The sequence below is a fragment of the Salmo salar genome, chromosome 01 (assembly GCF_965601325.2).
Source record: "Salmo salar chromosome 01, fSalSal1, whole genome shotgun sequence".
NCBI classification, from domain to species: Eukaryota; Metazoa; Chordata; class Actinopteri; order Salmoniformes; family Salmonidae; genus Salmo; species Salmo salar.
Window position 1 is genome coordinate 52,229,162 of NC_138291.1, and position 17,764 is coordinate 52,246,925.

Consider the following 17,764-nt stretch of genomic DNA (forward strand, 5'->3'; position numbering starts at 1 on the left):
AGAGAACGGGAGCAAGAGAGATGGCGGTCTTTAGAGGATTAGAACCCTAGTCCTCTCGTCTGACAGACTGATACTAGTATATCTCTCATTATTTTTCTCCATCAACTGGCATTACTATTACAAGTGGAAAAACGTATTCCCCCTCTCCTTCTCCTCCACTCCTCTCTCTACTGGGGTTTCCGCTACTGTACTACTTGTAGAGGGAGAACTCACTCCCCGTCTTCCTCTCCTCCTTTGGCCCTACTGGGCTTTGGACCTATCATTCATCTACCGCTCAATGCATCGGAGAGAAGAAAAAAAATTAAAGAAGGAACTCATTGGCCAGATTCTCCTCCTTCTCCCTCCCTCCCTCATTCTCTTCCCTCTGGTCCATACTAGAGTTTAGGGTACAGATTTAGGATCTTAATTTGATCACTCTTTTGTTGCTGAGAAGGTTCCTGCACAGCAGGAAATGCTAACTTGTACTGTATTCAAGGTTTAAAAAGGCTTCTAAAGTTTGTAATTTCCACTTTAAAATGTCAGACTTGATTTGCCTTAGCAAAAAATTTATCAACCCCTACAAAAATGTAATTTAATTATAATCCACATAATATTGTCCTGTTACTGCGGGATTATTTTCCTGCTGTAGCAAACTGGCTCAAGTTAAGATGATAAATCTGTACACCAGGAGAGAAGAAGAGAAGAGAGGAGATGAATAAGATAGATAGAGAGAGAGAGCAAGAGAGAAATATGCGAGAGGGAGGAAGGAGAGGAGAGTGGTGCGTGGCGCTAATTGCCGTGTTTGCTTTGTTTCTCCCCGTCGCATTACTTACCCTCCCTCTGGCACAAATACACACACACACACAAACACAACAGGCAGGCACACTTACTCTCCTGCTGGCTCGCACCAAAACAAACCTCCCAGGCAGTGTTTGTTTCTTTGAAAGCAGCAAGTAAAGGGAAACAATAGGAGAAAGACGAGAAGGAGAAAATAAAAAGTAACTGGAGGAACAAGAGAAGAGAAGAAAAGAGAAAGAGTAGAGGAGAGAAAATAGGAGAGGAAAACAACCTGTCACTCAAGAGTAGTTGTGTAGTACAAGTCAGTTGGTCCGGAATTTTCTACCACTCTCCTCCCAGCCAATCAGATTGAGTGAGGGGATTCTCAAAGGATAAAGGGGAGGAGACAGAACACTGTTGTTGATTAACAGTCTATAGTCCTACAGGTGGAGCCACGAATAAACGGAGAGAGAGGAGGAGAGAGAGAGCGAGAGAGAGAGCGAGCGAGCGAGAGAGGAGCAGCAAGCAGCTACACTTTACGCCCCCTTTACTTCCTTTCCTCTTTTCACTTGTTTTCTGCCTAGTCGATACCCCCCAACACTCGCGTTTACCCCAACATTTGTGACTATCGTTAGCCACTACAGAGTCAAGATGAGCCATTGCAGGAAGAGATGCAAGCGACAGCTGACCAAAGTCTTTCGATTTTTCTACCGCTTCCTCACAGGGACACTCGAGAAAGGTAGGCAGTCTCTCCACTCTAACCTCCCTTACCTCCAGCTCCTAAACCCCCTATACTTCTAATCTAGACCCCTGCACCGGGCTCACCTCCACAGGTAAGGTGGGAGCAGAGCTCTGGGTCTGGAGCTGCTCCTGGTTCTTGCTTCAATCTACGATTGTTTGGGTCTAGGAGCTGGAGTGATCTAGCCCAATGGTTCTATCTATGTGGTTCCAGCTTTGTCATTCTAGGTCTAGGAGTTGGAGTGTTTTAGCTATGTGGTACTGCTGGTATCTGATATTTTATATCTCTTGGTTCTGTGTGGTTTTCTATATTAGCTGTGTGTGTGTGTGTGTGTGTGTGTGTGTGTGTGTGTGTGTGTGTGTGTGTGTGTGTGTGTGTGTGTGTGTGTGTGTGTGTGTGGTGTGTGTGTGTGTGTGTGTGCGTGTGTGTGAGAGCGTGTGTGCGTGTGTGTGAGAGCGTGTGTGTGTGAGCGTGTGTGTGTGTGAGATAGAGATACTGTGTGAGACATTGTACTCTCCGTAATGTTTTCACATGTGAAATAGCTGTTTTCACATGTTGAGCTTCAATTTCACACTTGAAACCATATTTTTCCATGTATTAAATGTAGACTTCACATATTAACACCACCTTTTCACATGTAAGGAGAATAACATATTTTTACTTCACATGTGAACTTGCAATTCCACATTTGAAAGTGAAAGTCAAATTAGCAGTTTCACAAGTTCACATGTGAAAAACAATCATGTGAAAATCAAATTTGCAGATTCACATGTGGGGTTGAAATAATGTTATTCTCTTCACATGTGAAAAGATGGTTTTGACATGTTGCAGTAGCAATGTTTACACCGGTGAACTTATGGTGACCGCATCTAAAAGCCAAAATGCGGGACATGGGAATGATTTTGTGGGACATTCGTGGAACAGTGGACAGAATATATTTTTGGGGGGCAGGTTATTGAATCACACTCTAGTTCTGCTGCTGTATGAAGGTCACTGCCTGTTAAAGTAGCAATCCTTAGTTGCTACATCTATTTTTGGACTTATAAATTAATGATATGTACCCATTGATTCTTGTAGAATATAACGTATAAATCTCTAACGAGCTTAGTTCAACTGTCGTACCCCATCAGAACCCAAAATATAAGCTTGTTTTACTCCAATGTTTGTAAACAAAGTAAATGTAAACGATGTGTTTTTTTTCACATTTGTTTTGTTTTTGTTTTTTGTAAAGGTCTGACAGGTAGGCTAACACTTTGTTAACAAGCCAGGACTCTATAAGCTGTAATTGAGCTGTGGATGTAGAATGAAAGGAAAATTGGACTGAGTGAACTCTCCATGAATCCCTCTTTCTCTCCCTCTTTCTCTCCTTCTTTTCTCTCTTTCCCTTTCAATAATTTTTAGCTTTTCTCTCTCTTCAGCAGTCAAATGGATTGCTCTCCAGAACCAAAACACATTTGTCCTCTACACTGTAAAAAATATCGTGTTAGTTCTAGTTTGAAAAAATGAGTCAACTATTTACATCAGGTTTCTGAGTATTTCCAACATGGGATATTTTGATGTATAATATACTTAACTTTTGGTGTTTCACAAACACTAAATATATTAAGTCCAACATCTAAAAAATTGCTTAGATCCAACATAATTTTATCAATTCCAAAAAATGTTATAATCCGTTAGATTTACTTCATCTTTTTGATTAGTTACTTTCAGTGATCGTGTCATATTGTTTAATATTTGTAAAAACTATTGGTCACTAAATCCGGAGAAATGACGGGCCCATGTAAAAAACTGTTGGTCACTAAATCCGGCCAGAAGGACCACGTAAAAATGGTTGGCTGGTATGCCCTCACCCGTCTGAGCGTCGGCTGTGAATGCTCTCTCTGTATACTTATAGCGGGTGTTATGCTTTTTGAACATATAAAAATGAAGTAAGGTATTGAAATATTGAAGTAAAAACAGAAACCTGCATTTCTATGTACATTTTTGGGGGGATAATATATACTAAGCCTTGGGTTATTTTTTTTATAGTGTACAAACTGTTGAGCAATGAAATTTTACCAGATGACCTGTTCAGTGGGTTACTGTGTGCAACAAAAGAGTGTTCAAATGAAGATCCTACCTATTTATGCTAAGAGAAGGAGGAGTATCTGGTCAATGAGTTTCTTCCTTAGTTTTTTACACAAGACATACTTGAAGGTCAGGACATACTTGGCCTACTGGGAAGGCAGGAAACTCTAAACCTGACCCTACCAGAAGGAAGGGAACTCTAACCCTACAAAGAAGGAAGGGAACTCTGACCCTACCATGCAGGCAGGATACACTGGACCTACTTGAGTGGCAATAAACTCAAAGCCTGGACACGGTTCACCTGCCAGGTTGGCCCAAAACTGTAACTCTAACCCTACCAGGTGGGAAGGGAACTCAAAACCTACCGGAAAGGAAAGGAATTGTAAACCTACTGGGAAGGAATGGAACTCTGACCCTACCAGGAAGGAAGGGAACTCTGACCTGACCCTACCAGGAAGGAATGGAGCTGGACAACTAGGTCAGGGCAGACATCAGGGGTGATTTCTGGTGGATCACCTGTGGTGATGTCTGGCAGGTCACCTGAAGCAATATCTGGAGGTAGCAAGATCCTCGGGGCTGGAACTACCACGGTGCTAGCAGGTGGGGACAGCAGGGGCTCCAGGCCTGGGATCAGAAGGTCCCACCAGGCTGTGACTGGAGATGCCTCAATGTCTGGCATGTACTTGGCCTCTGCAGTAGCTGCAGGCTGTGGCTCCTTCCAAGGAGCGGGCAACAAATTCAACGTGGGCTTGCACTCTGGGCCAGGAGCTGTGAGGAGCAGGGGTGAGAGCAGGGGTATTTGTGGCTGAAGGTTCCAGGGTTGAAGACAGTCGAACCTCGGGCACCCGAGCGTCTGCCTCTACTAGCAGGGTATTCCCACTGGGAGGAAAGGAAGACTCCGCAACGGCAACCAGAACAGGTCCCATGGCAGCGGCTGGCTGTGGCTCCATGACTGGAGCGGGAGTCTCCAGTCATGTGGCTACTGGAGGAGCTGGCTGAGGAGGGTGCAGACCTTGGTGTCATGGACTGTGCACTCTGGAGTTGTCTTCATCTGCTTGAGAGCTAGGCCACTCTGGAGAGCAGAAATGGACCCTACGCTCCTGTGCCTCTGGCCGGGGGGGGGGGCTTAGAGGGACGTCGGTCGGGAGAGCAACTCGACCGCCTCTGGGGGGAGGTGGCGCTCCCGACACTCGGGCATATACAACGTAGATTCCAGCCGGGGGGGCCTGTAGCGACAAAGATCTGTTGAATAGCTAGGCCACCTCAGGATGTAGTGGGGGTCCCAATGGTTCCGTGGAGGAACCCGGAGGGCCTGGAGTAGTGTCTCTCAGGAGAGTTGCCGGGCCGACTCAGGGAGTACCATCATAGCCGGGAAGGCCTTGAGCAATGGTGGTAAGAGTAGCGGGGGTGGTAAGAGTGCTCCCACAGCGGTGACTCAGGCCGGGTGGTCCAAGAGTACGCTCCCTGATCTCTTGCTGCTCATGATGCAGGTACTCGTAGTCCCTCATCAGCTCCCAACTGGTGAGGGTGTGGTTACTCCCTGACCACTGAGGAGGCCTGGAGCAGGGCTGGTAGGCTCTTAGATGAGAGAGGTGTGTAGGACCTCGTATGGGCTGAGGTGGGTGGTGACAGGCGTCTCATACATCTTAGGGATGCAGGATAACTCGTCTGCATCCTGGGGCATGGAAACAACTCATTTGCTGGGTACTTCATCTCAACTATAGCGGATCAGAATCCAGCTTGAAGGACCATGTAAAAAATATTGGTCGCTAAATCCGGAGAAATGACGGACCATGTGAAAAACTGTTGGTAACTAAATCCGTCTAAAAGGACCACATAAAAACACTTGGCTGGTATGCCCTTACCAGTCTAAGCGGTCAGCTGTGAATGCCCTCACCCGCTATATACATTCAATTGAAGTCGGAAGTTTACATACACTTAGGTTGGAGTCATTAAAACTAGTTTTTTAACCACTCCACAAATTTCTTGTTAACAAACTATAGTTTTGGCAAGTCGGATAGGACATCTACTTTGTGCATGACACAAGTCATTTTCACAACAATTGTTTACAGACAGATTATTTCACTTATAATTCACTGTGTCACAATTCCAGTGGGTCAGAAGTTTACATACACTAAATTGACTGTGCCTTTAAACAGCTTGGAAAATTCCAGAAAATGATGTCATGGCTTTAGAAGCTTCTGATAGGCTAATTGGCGTCATTTGAGTCAATTGGTGGTGTACCTGTGGATGTATTTCCAGGCCTACCTTCAAACTCAGTGCCTCTTTGCTTGACATCATGGGAAAATCAAAAGAAATCAGCCCAGACCTCAGAAAACAAATTGTAGACCTCCACAAGTCTGGTTCATCCTTGGGAGCAATTTCCAAACGGCTGAAGGTACCACGTTCATCTGTACAAACAATAGTACGCAAGCATAAACACCATGGGACCACGAAGCCGTCATACCGCTCAGAAAGGAGACGCGTTCTGTCTCCTAGAGATGAACGTACCTTGGTGTGAAAAGTGCAAATCAATCCCAGAACAACAGCAAAGGACCTTGTGAAGATGCTGGAGGAAACAGGTACAACACTATCTATATCCACAGTAAAACAAGTCCAGTGAAACAAGGCCCCTCTGCAAGGAAGAAGCAACACCTCCAAAACTGCCATAAAAAAGCCAGACTACGGTTTGCAACTGCACATGGGGACAAAGATCATACTTTTTGGAGAAATGTCATCTGGTCTGATGAAACAAAAATAGAACTGTTTGGCCATAATGACCATCGTTATGTTTGGAGGAAAAAGGGGGAAGCTTGCAAGCCGAAGAACACCATCCCAACCGTGAAGCATGGGGGTGGCAGCATCATGTTGTTTTGGTGCTTTGCTGCAGGAGGGACTGGTGCACTTCATAAAATAGATGGCATCATGAGGAGGAAAATGATGTGGATATATTGAAGCAACATCTCAAGACATCAGTCAGGAAGTTAAAGCTTGGTCGCAAATGGGTCTTCCAAATGGACAATGACCCCAAGCATTCTTCCAAAGTTGTGGCAAAATGGCTTAAGGACAACAAAGTCAAGGTATTGGAGTGGCCATCACAAAGCCCTGACCTCAACCCTATAGAACATTTGTGGGCAGAACTGAAAAGGCGTGTGCGAGCAAGGAGGCCTACAAACCTGACTCAGTTACACCAGTTCTGTCAGGAGGAATGGGCCAAATTCACCCAACTTATTGTGGGTAGCTTGTGGAAGGCTACCAGAAACGTTTGACCCAAGTTAAACAATTTAAAGGCAATGCTACCAAATGCTAATTGAGTGTATGTAAATTTCACATTCTTAAAATAAAATGGTGATCCTAACTGACCCAAGACAGAGAATTTTTATGGCAGGAATTGTGAAAAACTGAGTTTATTAAATGTATATGTAAACTTCCGACTTCAACTGTAAAACTGATTAATTTGGTTCTGCCCTCTATAGTGCTGTCCGGTTAGAGCATTACGTTGAGGCCCATCACTGTACTCTTGATAGTCACCACCACACACACACAGACACAGCTGTTTCCATTTGAGGATGTTTATACGGTTTTTGAGAATCTGAATGAATTGGAATCTTATTGTTGTGCTTCTGTAAGACAATGATAGGCACACATTAGTTAAGAGTTATAACTATGCAATATACATTACCGGTCAAAAGTTTTAGAACACTTACTCATTCAAGGATTTTTATGAATTTTACTATTTTCTACATTGTAGAATAATAGTGAAGACATCAACACTATGAAATAACACATATGGAATCATGTAGTAACCAAAAAAAGTTTAACAAATCTAAATATATTTGATATTTTTTAAATAGCCACCCTTTGCCTTGATGACAGCTTTGCAGACTCTTGGCATTCTCTCAGCCAGCTTCAACTGGAATGCTTTTCCAACAGTCTTGAAGGAATTCCCGCATATGCTGACCACTTGTTGGATGCTTTTCCTTCCTTCTGCGGTCCTACTCATCCCAAACCATCTCAATTTGGTTGAGGTCGGGGGATTGTGGAGGCCAGGTCATTTGATGCAGCACTCCATCACTTTCCTTCTTGGTAAAATAGCCAGTACACAGCCTAGAGGTGTGTTGGGTCATTGTCCTGTTGAAAAACAAATGATAGTCCCACTAAGCCCAAACCAGATGGGAAGGCGTATCGCTGCAGAATGCTGTGGTAGCCATACTGGTTAAGTATGCCTTGAATTCTAAATCAATCACAGGCAGTGTCACCAGCAAAGCAAACCCACATATTAACACCTCCTCCTCCATGCTTTACGGTGGGAAATGCACATGCACAGATCATCCGTTCACCCACACCGCATCTCACAAAGACCCGGTGGTTTGAACCAAAAATGTCAATTTTGGACTCCAGACCAAAGGACAAATTTCCACTGGTCTATTGTCCATTGCTCGTTTTTCTTGGCCCAAGCAAGTCTCTCTTCTTATTGGTGTCCTTTAGTTGTGGTTTCTTTGCAGCAATTCGACAATGAAGGCCTGATTCACACAGTCTCCTCTAAACAGTGGATGTTGAGATGTGTATGTTATTTGAATTCTGTGAAGCATTTATTTGGGCTGCAATTTCTGAGGCTGGTAAATCTAATGAACTTATCCTCTGCAGCAGAGGTAACTCTGGGTCTTAAATCCCTGTGGCGGTCCTCATGAAAGACAGTTTCATCGTAGTGCTTGATGGTTTTTGCGACTGCACTTGAAGAAAATGTAAAAGTTCTTGAAATGTTCCATATTGACTGACCTTCATGTCTTAAAGTAATGATGGACTGTCGTTTCTTTGCTAATTTGAGCTGTTCTTGCCATAATATAGACTTAATAGGGCTATCTTCTGTATAACCCCCTACCTTGTGACAACACAACTGATTGGCTCAAATACATTAAGAAGGAATGAAATTCCACAAATTAACTTTTAAGAAGGCACACCTGTTAATTGAAATGCATTCCAGGTGACTAACTCATGAAGCTGGTTTAGATGGGTTGGCAGATAGCCTCGTGGTTAGAGTGTTGGACTAGTAACCTGAAGGTTGCTAGATCAAATCCCCAAGCTGACAAGGTCAGAATCTGTCGTTCTGCCCCTGAACAAGGCAGTTTACCCACTGTTCCTAGGCCGTCATTGAAAATAAGAATTTGTTCTTAACTGACTTGCCTAGTTAAATAAAGGTAAACTAAAAAAAAGATAATGCCAAGAGTGTGCAAAGCTGTCATCAAGGCAAAGGGTGGCTATTTGAAGAATCTCTGTCATAGTCCGTGTATGTAGGTGGCAGGGAAGTCAGGCGCAGGAGAAAACAGAGTGGTTAAAAAATTGAGTATTTATTTCCAAAACCAACGTAGAAAAATCTCCTCCTTCAACCATAGCGCTGGCCCATTCCAGGGCTCTCCCGGTGAGGCACGAGACGAGGGCGAAAATCTTCTCACGGTCTGATGGGACTGGGTGGACCGTGGCCAGAAAAAGTTCTAATTGGAGCAGGAAACCCCGGCAGTTGGTAGTACTTCCGTCGTAACCCCGAGGCATGGCTAGACGGATACCACCCGGTTCAGGTTGACAAGGGGCGTTTTGGATCGACCCCGGTTGGGCTGGTGGAGGCGCTGGCTGAATCTCCCGTCTCTCCAAGCGGTCCATCAGCTGAACAGCGCGATCCATAGCAGCGCATAGATGTGATAGTCTCTCTGCATTCTTCTGGATGCGCTCCTCCACCTCCCTGTCCGGGATATCTTCTCCTGCTGACTTCAAAAAATTGGTCGGTGATTCTGTCATAGTCCCTGTATGTAGGTGGCAGGGAAGTCAGGCACAGGAGAAAACAGAGTGGTTAAAAAATTGAGTATTTATTTCCAAACCAACGTAGAAAAATAATCCGGGTAAAACAATAACCCGTCGCACACCGATACAGAAACAACACGTACATAACAAACAAACAATCACCGACAGAGAAATGAGGGGAAGCAGAGGGTTAAATACACAACATATAATTACTGGGATATGAAACAGGTGTGTAAAGAGACCAGACAAAACCAATGGAAAATCAAAAACTGATCAATGATGGCTAGAAGGCCGGTGACGTCGATCGCCGAACACCACCCGAACAAGGAGGGGCATCAACTTCGGTAGAAGTCGTGACAATCTCAAATATATTTTGATTTGTTTAACACTTTTTTGGTTACTACATGATTCCATATGTGTTATTTCATAGTTTTGATGTCTTCACTATTATTCTACAATGTAGAAAATAGTAAAAAAGAAAGAAAAACCTTTGCAGTAGTAGGTGTTCTAAAACTTTTGACCGGTAGTGTACATGAATAAATGTGAAATGACATTACACTTACAACATGTATATAAAGGGGTATAAACACAGCATCAATATAAACATAAACTTAAACGTTCACCTCTTAGAGAGAGAGAGAGAAACTAATTACTTGGATTGACAAAGGGTCAAGATTTACGGTACCTTCTCTCTCCAGCCTTGTGTGAGAATCTGCCAGGCTGAGACCTTATCAGATCTGCCCTGGCGCCACAGGGCCGTAAATGTCACGCCCTGATCTGTTTCACCTGTCTTTGTGCTTGTCTCCACCCCCCTCCAGGTGTTTTCCCATTATTCCCCATTTCCCCATTTTCCCCATTATCCCCTGGGTACTTATACCTGTGTTCTCTGTTTGTCTGTTGCCAGTTTGTTTTGTTTCGTCAAGCATACCAGCGTTTTCCCCCTCTGTTCCTGTCAAATGATTGTTCCTGTTTTTTCCGATATTGACCTCTGCCTGACCTGACCCTGAGCCTGCCTGCCGTCCTGTACCTTTGCCCCACTACTCTGGATTATCGACCCCTGCCTGACCTGACCCTGAGCCTGCCTGCCGTCCTGTACCTTTGCCCCACTACTCTGGATTATCGACCCCTGCCTGACCTGACCCTGAGCCTGCCTGCCGTCCTGTACCTTTGCCCCACTACTCTGGATTATCGACCCCTGCCTGACCTGACCCTGAGCCTGCCTGCCGTCCTGTACCTTTGCCCCACTACTCTGGATTATCGACCCCTGCCTGACCTGACCCTGAGCCTGCCTGCCGTCCTGTACCTTTGCCCCACTACTCTGGATTATCGACCCCTGCCTGACCTGACCCTGAGCCTGCCTGCCGTCCTGTACCTTTGCCCCACTACTCTGGATTATCGACCCCTGCCTGCCTTGACCTGTTGTTTTCCTGCCCCTGTTGCTGTAATAAACATTGTTATTTCAACATGGTCTGCATTTGGGTCTTACCTGAAACGTTATAGTAAATTAATCTGCACATGAGCAAGCTCCAAGAACTGTCTCGGGTGACTCTAGAAGCTCGCCCATGACAGCACAATAAAGGCCACTATGGAAAATGATGTCGTAGAGTGTGCATGTAAAGACTATGTTTACCAATACAACAATTAAACCACTTCTGCAAAAGTACTTGTGCAACCAATGCAATAATAACGCTTATGGCAGTACGGAATAATACTACATACGATAAACAATACGTAAAGCAGCATTGGCAACTCTAACATTAAATAATACTAACAGAAGTACAGTAGAACATATGGCTGAAACTTATCTAAGTAACATGAAGTAATTAGTGATAATTACCTATTATTGCACAACATGTAAAAACCACAATACCCCCCCCCCCCCCACCCCCCACGCAACTTACATTTCGATGCACGCACAACTTTCAGACATTCGTGTTACTGTCAACAACAAAAATGTCCTGCGACAAATGCGTCTTCTCCCTTCGGACGACGATAACAATCTGACCTGATTGGGCGGGTGCAGTGCCCAGTGGGTAACAATCTGACCTGATTGGGCGGGTGCAGTGCCCAGTGGGCAGTGTGATCTCATCTTTGAACGTCAATATGCTCAACTGTTTTGATATCAGTTCATCATGATCCATTACACCTCATATCACAACAAACTGCTTAATACTGGTATAGAAATAGACATGCATATACTGTAACATTGTGTAAAAGTACCCACAATCCTCTAAAAACTGAGCCACATGGCAAGTTGATTTAAAATATTATAAGCCAATTAAACACAATGTCCATTGTTGTCATTTTAACTCAAAAATAATTGTTCAGATTTTGCAGTATATTGAATTGAATTTACATGTTCAAATGTTATGCTTTTTGAACAAATGAAAATGAAGTAAGGTATTCAAGTATTGAAATAAAACCAGAAACCTGCATTTTTATGTACATTTTTGGGGATGTAATATTTAATAAGCCCCTAATTTATATTTTTTTTATAGTGTACAAACTGTTGAGCAAGGAAATTATACCAGATAACCTGTTCAGTCGGTTACTGTATGCAACAAAAGAGTGATCAAATGAAGATCCTACATATTTATGCTAAGAGAAGGAGGATTATCTGGTCAATGAGTTTCTTCCTTAGTTTTTTACACAAGACATACTTGAGGGTCAGGACATACTTGGCCTACTGGGAAGGCAGGAAACTCTAAACCTGACCCTACCAGAAGGAAGGGAACTCTAACCCTACAAGGAAGGAAGGGAACTCTGACCCTACAAGGAAGGAAGGGAACTCTGACCCTACAAGGAAGGAAGGGAACTCTGACCCAACAAGGAATGAAGGGAACTCTGACCCTACAATGCAGGCAAGATACATCTGTATGCTAAGCTCTTGTATGGACCAGAGGGAAGAGAGGGAGGGAGGGAGGGAGAAGGAGGAGTATCTGGTCAATGAGTTCCTTCCTTAGTTTTTTCTTCTCTCCGATGCGTTGAGCTGTAGATGAATGAAATTTCCAAATCCCCGTAGAGCCAAAGGAGGAAAGGAAGACGTGGGATTGAGTTCTTACTGTGTGTTATTGTAAATATGCACTTTGACCTAAGCTTATGTCAAGGTACATATTTCATCCTCCATTTTCACTCTTTCATTTATCTTGTTCTTCTTTCTCTCGTTAGACTTTGACATTTGCAGAGGAGTGTTTTCATATTCAGAAAGTGCACACACACAAACACACACACTCATGCAGCAGAGCTTCTATCAGAAATACTGTACATCAGTCAGTCCAGTCAGTAAGTCAGTGGTCTTATAATAACCCCCTCAGCAGATCCATTAAGTATTTATTAAATACAGCATGTGTGTGTGTGTGTACTTAAATGTACGTTTACTGAGAGAGCCAGGTTTCTATGACAACCGGGTCTTGTGTGTCTGTTCCAGGAAGAGAGCGAGAAAGAGAGAGGGGGTGGAGATGGAGAGAGAGGGATGGAGAAAATAGAGAGACAGAGGTAAAGAAATTGATAGATAGAGGTGAATGTGGACCTCTGTATGGGAGCTAGCTAATAGTATGTAGGGATTTCATCAATGTCAATTATGGTTTGTATTTCAGCATCATGGTATTTTAGGACAATGTAAAGGGGCCCAGCTAATATATAGTCAATCAACTGTAACAGTAGATAACATTTACTAGATGGATACACATTTTTTGGACTATACATATACACTGAGTGTACAAAACATTAGGAACACTTTCCTAATATTGAGTTGCACCCCCCTTTTGTCCTCAGAACAGCCTCAATTCGTCGGTGCATGTACTATACAAGGTGTCGAAAAGCGTTCCACAGGGATCTTGGCCCATGTTGACTCCAATGCATCCCACAGTTGTGTCAAGTTGGCTGGATGTCCTTTGGGTGGTGAACCATTCTTGATACACACAGGAAACTGTTGAGTGTGAAAAGCCCAGCAGCGTTGCAGTTCTTTACACAAACCGGTGCAGCTGACAACTACTACCATACCTGGTTCAAAGGCACTTAAATATTTTGTCTTGCTCATTCACCCTCTGAAAGATACACATACACAATCCATGTCTCAACTGTCTCAAGGCTTAAAAATCATTCTTTAACCTCTCTCCTCCCCTTCATCTACACTGATTGAGGTGTATTTAATAAGTGACATCAATAGCTTTCACCTGGATTCACCCTATGTCATGGAAAGAGCAGGTGTTCATAATGTTTGGTACACTAAGTCTATACTTTTGACCCCCAGTCCATGATTAGAGGGGAACGATGAAAACCTGTAGGATTTTAATACAATAACAGAATGAGTTTAAATAGGTTCAAAACAATTACTTTGGTAAAAGTTCATTGTAGGGGAAAAACATTATGCCGCACAGTTTGAGCAACCCATAGAAATCTCACATAATTCTTTTAGTAGAGTGAACCAACTTGAGTTTTTCTACCTCCCACTATTTCTGAGGGAGAGAAAGGAGGGAGGTAGAGAGAGAACTGTAACTGTGATAATCAAATCTGTATGGTAAAACTATAATTAAACTGGCTCTCACAGCATAGGCCTGGGTTTTGAGGTGTGTGTGTGTTCTCCTTTCTGCCCTAGGGCTCTGTTATATTATTGTGAAACCATATCTCTACTTAGACTAATTAACAGGCATTAAACACTATTTGGCAAAACTATCCCTCCCTCCCTCTCTCCTTCTCTCCTTGCTCTCTCCACTTTCTCTCAGTCCCTCTAGGCTGTCTGTTTGTTTCTTGTTTTGTGTTGTTTGTCTGAGTCATTTGATTGTCTGTCTGATAAGATATCCATTGGGTTGTGTCATTCTCTGAATGATAAGAAACCAAATATCCAGACAGTCCTAGGCCTATATCCTATATCTGATTCATAACATAGGCATTAGCTCAGGGAGCTGACATGGGTCTTTCAGGTCTCAAGCAAGGTACTCATTACCTGAGCGTATTTCAATGAACCACCTCTGCTATTTGACGTCCATCCATGTGTGAGGACGTCGGGAGATGAGCTCTGTTACCTTTACTGTAGATTTTGGGTTTGCTAGGGCATTGTGGACAGGGATGGCAGATGGGCGTAAGCATCTGCCTCTGATTCTAAAGGTTGCATGTTTGAATCCAGCGATAGAAAGTCGTTTTTTATATTTTTGCTTTAAGTTAATGCATAAACATGATCCTTAAGTTAAGGTTAAGTTTGGAAGAACTTCGAAATTTGACGTTTAAGAAACTGAACATCTAATGAACATCTAATTCTGACATGAGACTGTGAGAGCTTGTAGAATATATGCCAGCGGAGTAAAGTATTGTCTTCTTGTTTTGCCAGATGGCTAATGAGCTATTCTGCGATTGTATGGTATGAGCCTTGTCTTTTGTTGTGTTTTGTCTCTTATGATCAGATTGATATCAGTCGGCCCTATTCTCTAACTCATTTACCGTAGATAAAGGCTTGCACACATGTACGGCTGTGACCGCATGCACACACAGACACGCACACACACACACACACACACACACTTACTGTGGTGATTGAAGGAATAGAGGATAAGGAGAAGTGAAAAAGAGGTAGGCAACACACAGCAGCAAAGGGCGTTTAAAATCACGTTTGTTTCCTTCTTGCGACCAGTAGCAGTAATTAGTCAGAGTGACATGGTGCTAAAGGAAACAAAGTGTTCATTCTTCAGTGTCCTGGGAACGTTAATACAGTACACACACTATTAATTCATGCCCTCTGATTTCACAGTCCCCATGGTGCTATACTTATCTACACACACACGCACACACAAACACACTACATCCATTGTATATCAGTGGTTCACTAACAAGGTAAAATAGGTTTTCACATGCTTTGTAACGGTTTCTTACTTGTTGCACATTACTTAATTGTACAGTAAATACTTGCACAGCTGCAAGGTCAGGTGCATTGTGAATAGATGGTCCAATTATTGATTCCATACAGAACCCAATGTAAACTCACACAGAAAGAAAAACCTGTTTTAGTCATGCCTTTTTGAACCTCTATGCACTTTTGCGAGAGTTTATATGTCTAATGATGTCACCTCTGCTCGTGTGTGGGTGTTAGAGAGATCCTTCTCTGACCCTTAATTCAGAATGAGCCTATATTCTAATGGTATAATATTAATGATGTCACCTTTCCACTCCCCTGTCTTTCTCTTCCTGCCTATCTCTCCTGCTTCTGTCTCTCTATCACGTATTCTCTTCATTATTAAATTGATTTAAACTGTGAACATATAAATGATCATGAATTAACCACATCCTGGCTGACATGACAACTGAAGTGTTGGGAGTACTTGCAGAGGTGTGGTTTGTGTGTGTATGTGTGCACATGCTTACTTGTTGTGTGTGTTTGTGCACACATACATGTGTATTTTGTGTGAAATGACTAACGGACTGCAGCATTTTATCCAAGAGTGTGTCAATAGTAGCCACAGGAGAAGAAATGTTCATTTCCATAAGGACAAATCACTCAAAACAAACCCCATGTCTACACAGTGGGACTCCCTGTGTCTCTGTCTTTGTCGCCAGGAAGAATAGAGGAGACACTCCGCTGTGTGTGTGTGTGTGGTGTGTGTGTGTGTGTGTGTGTGTGTGTGTGTGTGTGTGTGTGTGTGTGTGTGTGTGTGTGTGTGTGTGTGTGTGTGTGTGAGAGAGAGACGCTCTGATAGACACTGTATAATAGATAATATCAGGGCCCAGCAGGAGGCCAGAACGAAGCCTGGGGGTTGGGTAGAGTTGGATCCCAGCCAGGGAGGGGGGCAAATTATGGGGATGGAGACCAGAGTGAGGCCTGCGGGTTGGGTAGAGATGTATTCCAGTTTGGGGTCTTGTGATGGGAGTGGGGGCCAGAGTGAGGATTGGAAGTTGGGTACTGGTGGCTCAAGGGTCCGGTCCGGAAACACCACAGTCGACCAAACAAGTCCTGCAGGCTAAGTGTTGCAACGAAGGACCTTGCAGCTGGCCCAGAACAGAGTAGCACGTCTTGCCCTGCAATGTAAACTGCAGGCTAATGTCAACAGTATGCATGTCAGTCTGTCTTGGCTCAAAGTAGAAGAGATTTATATTATTGTGTTAAAAATTCAAAATTGTCTGTATAAATCAACTTACATATTAGCCTTATGTGGCCCCGAGCTCTTGACACAGTTCCATTCAAACGCGATTGTTTTTGTGTTTCCGTTTCACAACGTCCGTCAACGCTAGCGAATGACCTCAGAACGGGGGCTAGCTAATAATAAAAAAAACGCGCTTCATTATCACATCTTAACAAATAAACAAAAACAGAACATGGCTCACATTCTTCACCAGGAGGAGGGAAAAGGATTGGTATTTTTGAAGGCCGATGTTCAGCCCAGCCAATCAAGCAGCTCTTGCCACTCTGCATGGGTACTGGTATCCAACAACGGATCAGTAGAGACGACTGGATGCACTTGCATCGCTGGCCTTGGAAAGTCATGCAGCCTCAATTTTGTAGACGGTAGGCTAATAAGCAAAGTCCCTTGCATTTCTATGTCTAACATTACTTGACATAAACGTTTACAGCATACAAGCAGCCTACATGTGGTGACAGTTACTATAATCCATAGGCTAACGTTATGATAGAGTTCTCAGATGATATCTATGATCAATCTCTGCGTTACTTGGTCTTCTTGTAATTTATGTTTATAGCCTATTTTCTTCATTCCTTTTATAGATGAAAGTGTGCAATACTACCTTATCTAGACACAGAATGATACAATAGTCAGGCTTAACATAGCAGTTCAAACGTTTTGTTGGATGAAAGCTGAATTGAGAATGTCATGATTTATTGGTGATGTTAACAGGTATTTGTGAATCAACAGAACTGCTGTATGTCAAATGTCATGTTGGTGAAGCAAGGTAGGTTTATGGAGTCCATGTGAGTAGGGTTTTACGTGTTTAAACATGTCAGCATCATATGTATTTCTTTAGTGTTATTGTTTTTCTGGGTGAATAAGGTTTGTATCCTTGTGGTTGGGGGTAATGCCTAAAGTATGGTAAGTACACGTGGTCTCATCTCATTTGGAACAATAGCAAGATAAGTTTATGATGAAACTTGCATGTGTTTTGATTAAGTTGATCACATTGTCCTCAGTCACAATTGTTAATGGGATTTTCTCTGAATGTTTATATTGTAACAAACATTCCATCACAGGTGCAGAATGCAGTGTCCAGTGGGCTAACTGCCATAGACTGCAAAGACGAGCAGCGACAATGGAATGCAGGGACACGGAGGAAACTTGAGCCAAAGAGGTTAAACAGCATTGACTTCACACACCATAAGGCCAGTGACCAATATGCAGAAAAGCATCCAGAATGTCCACTCCTGCCTCCCACTCCTGCATTCCACTCACAGGAGGAATTGAATAGGAG

General features: G+C 43.3%; 1 protein-coding gene across 1 annotated transcript in view; it reads left to right on the top strand.

Annotated features, from left to right (window-relative positions):
• The first annotated feature begins 572 nt into the window (after positions 1–572).
• The window catches only part of LOC106604421 (A-type potassium channel modulatory protein KCNIP2), a 117,776-nt gene continuing 100,584 nt past the window's right edge, over positions 573–17,764 (top strand). Inside the window, exon 1 of the mRNA XM_014199048.3 lies at positions 573–1,495. Coding sequence (XP_014054523.1) covers positions 1,408–1,495 — 88 coding nt within the window. The 5' untranslated portion in view covers positions 573–1,407. The remainder of the gene's footprint in view (positions 1,496–17,764) is intronic.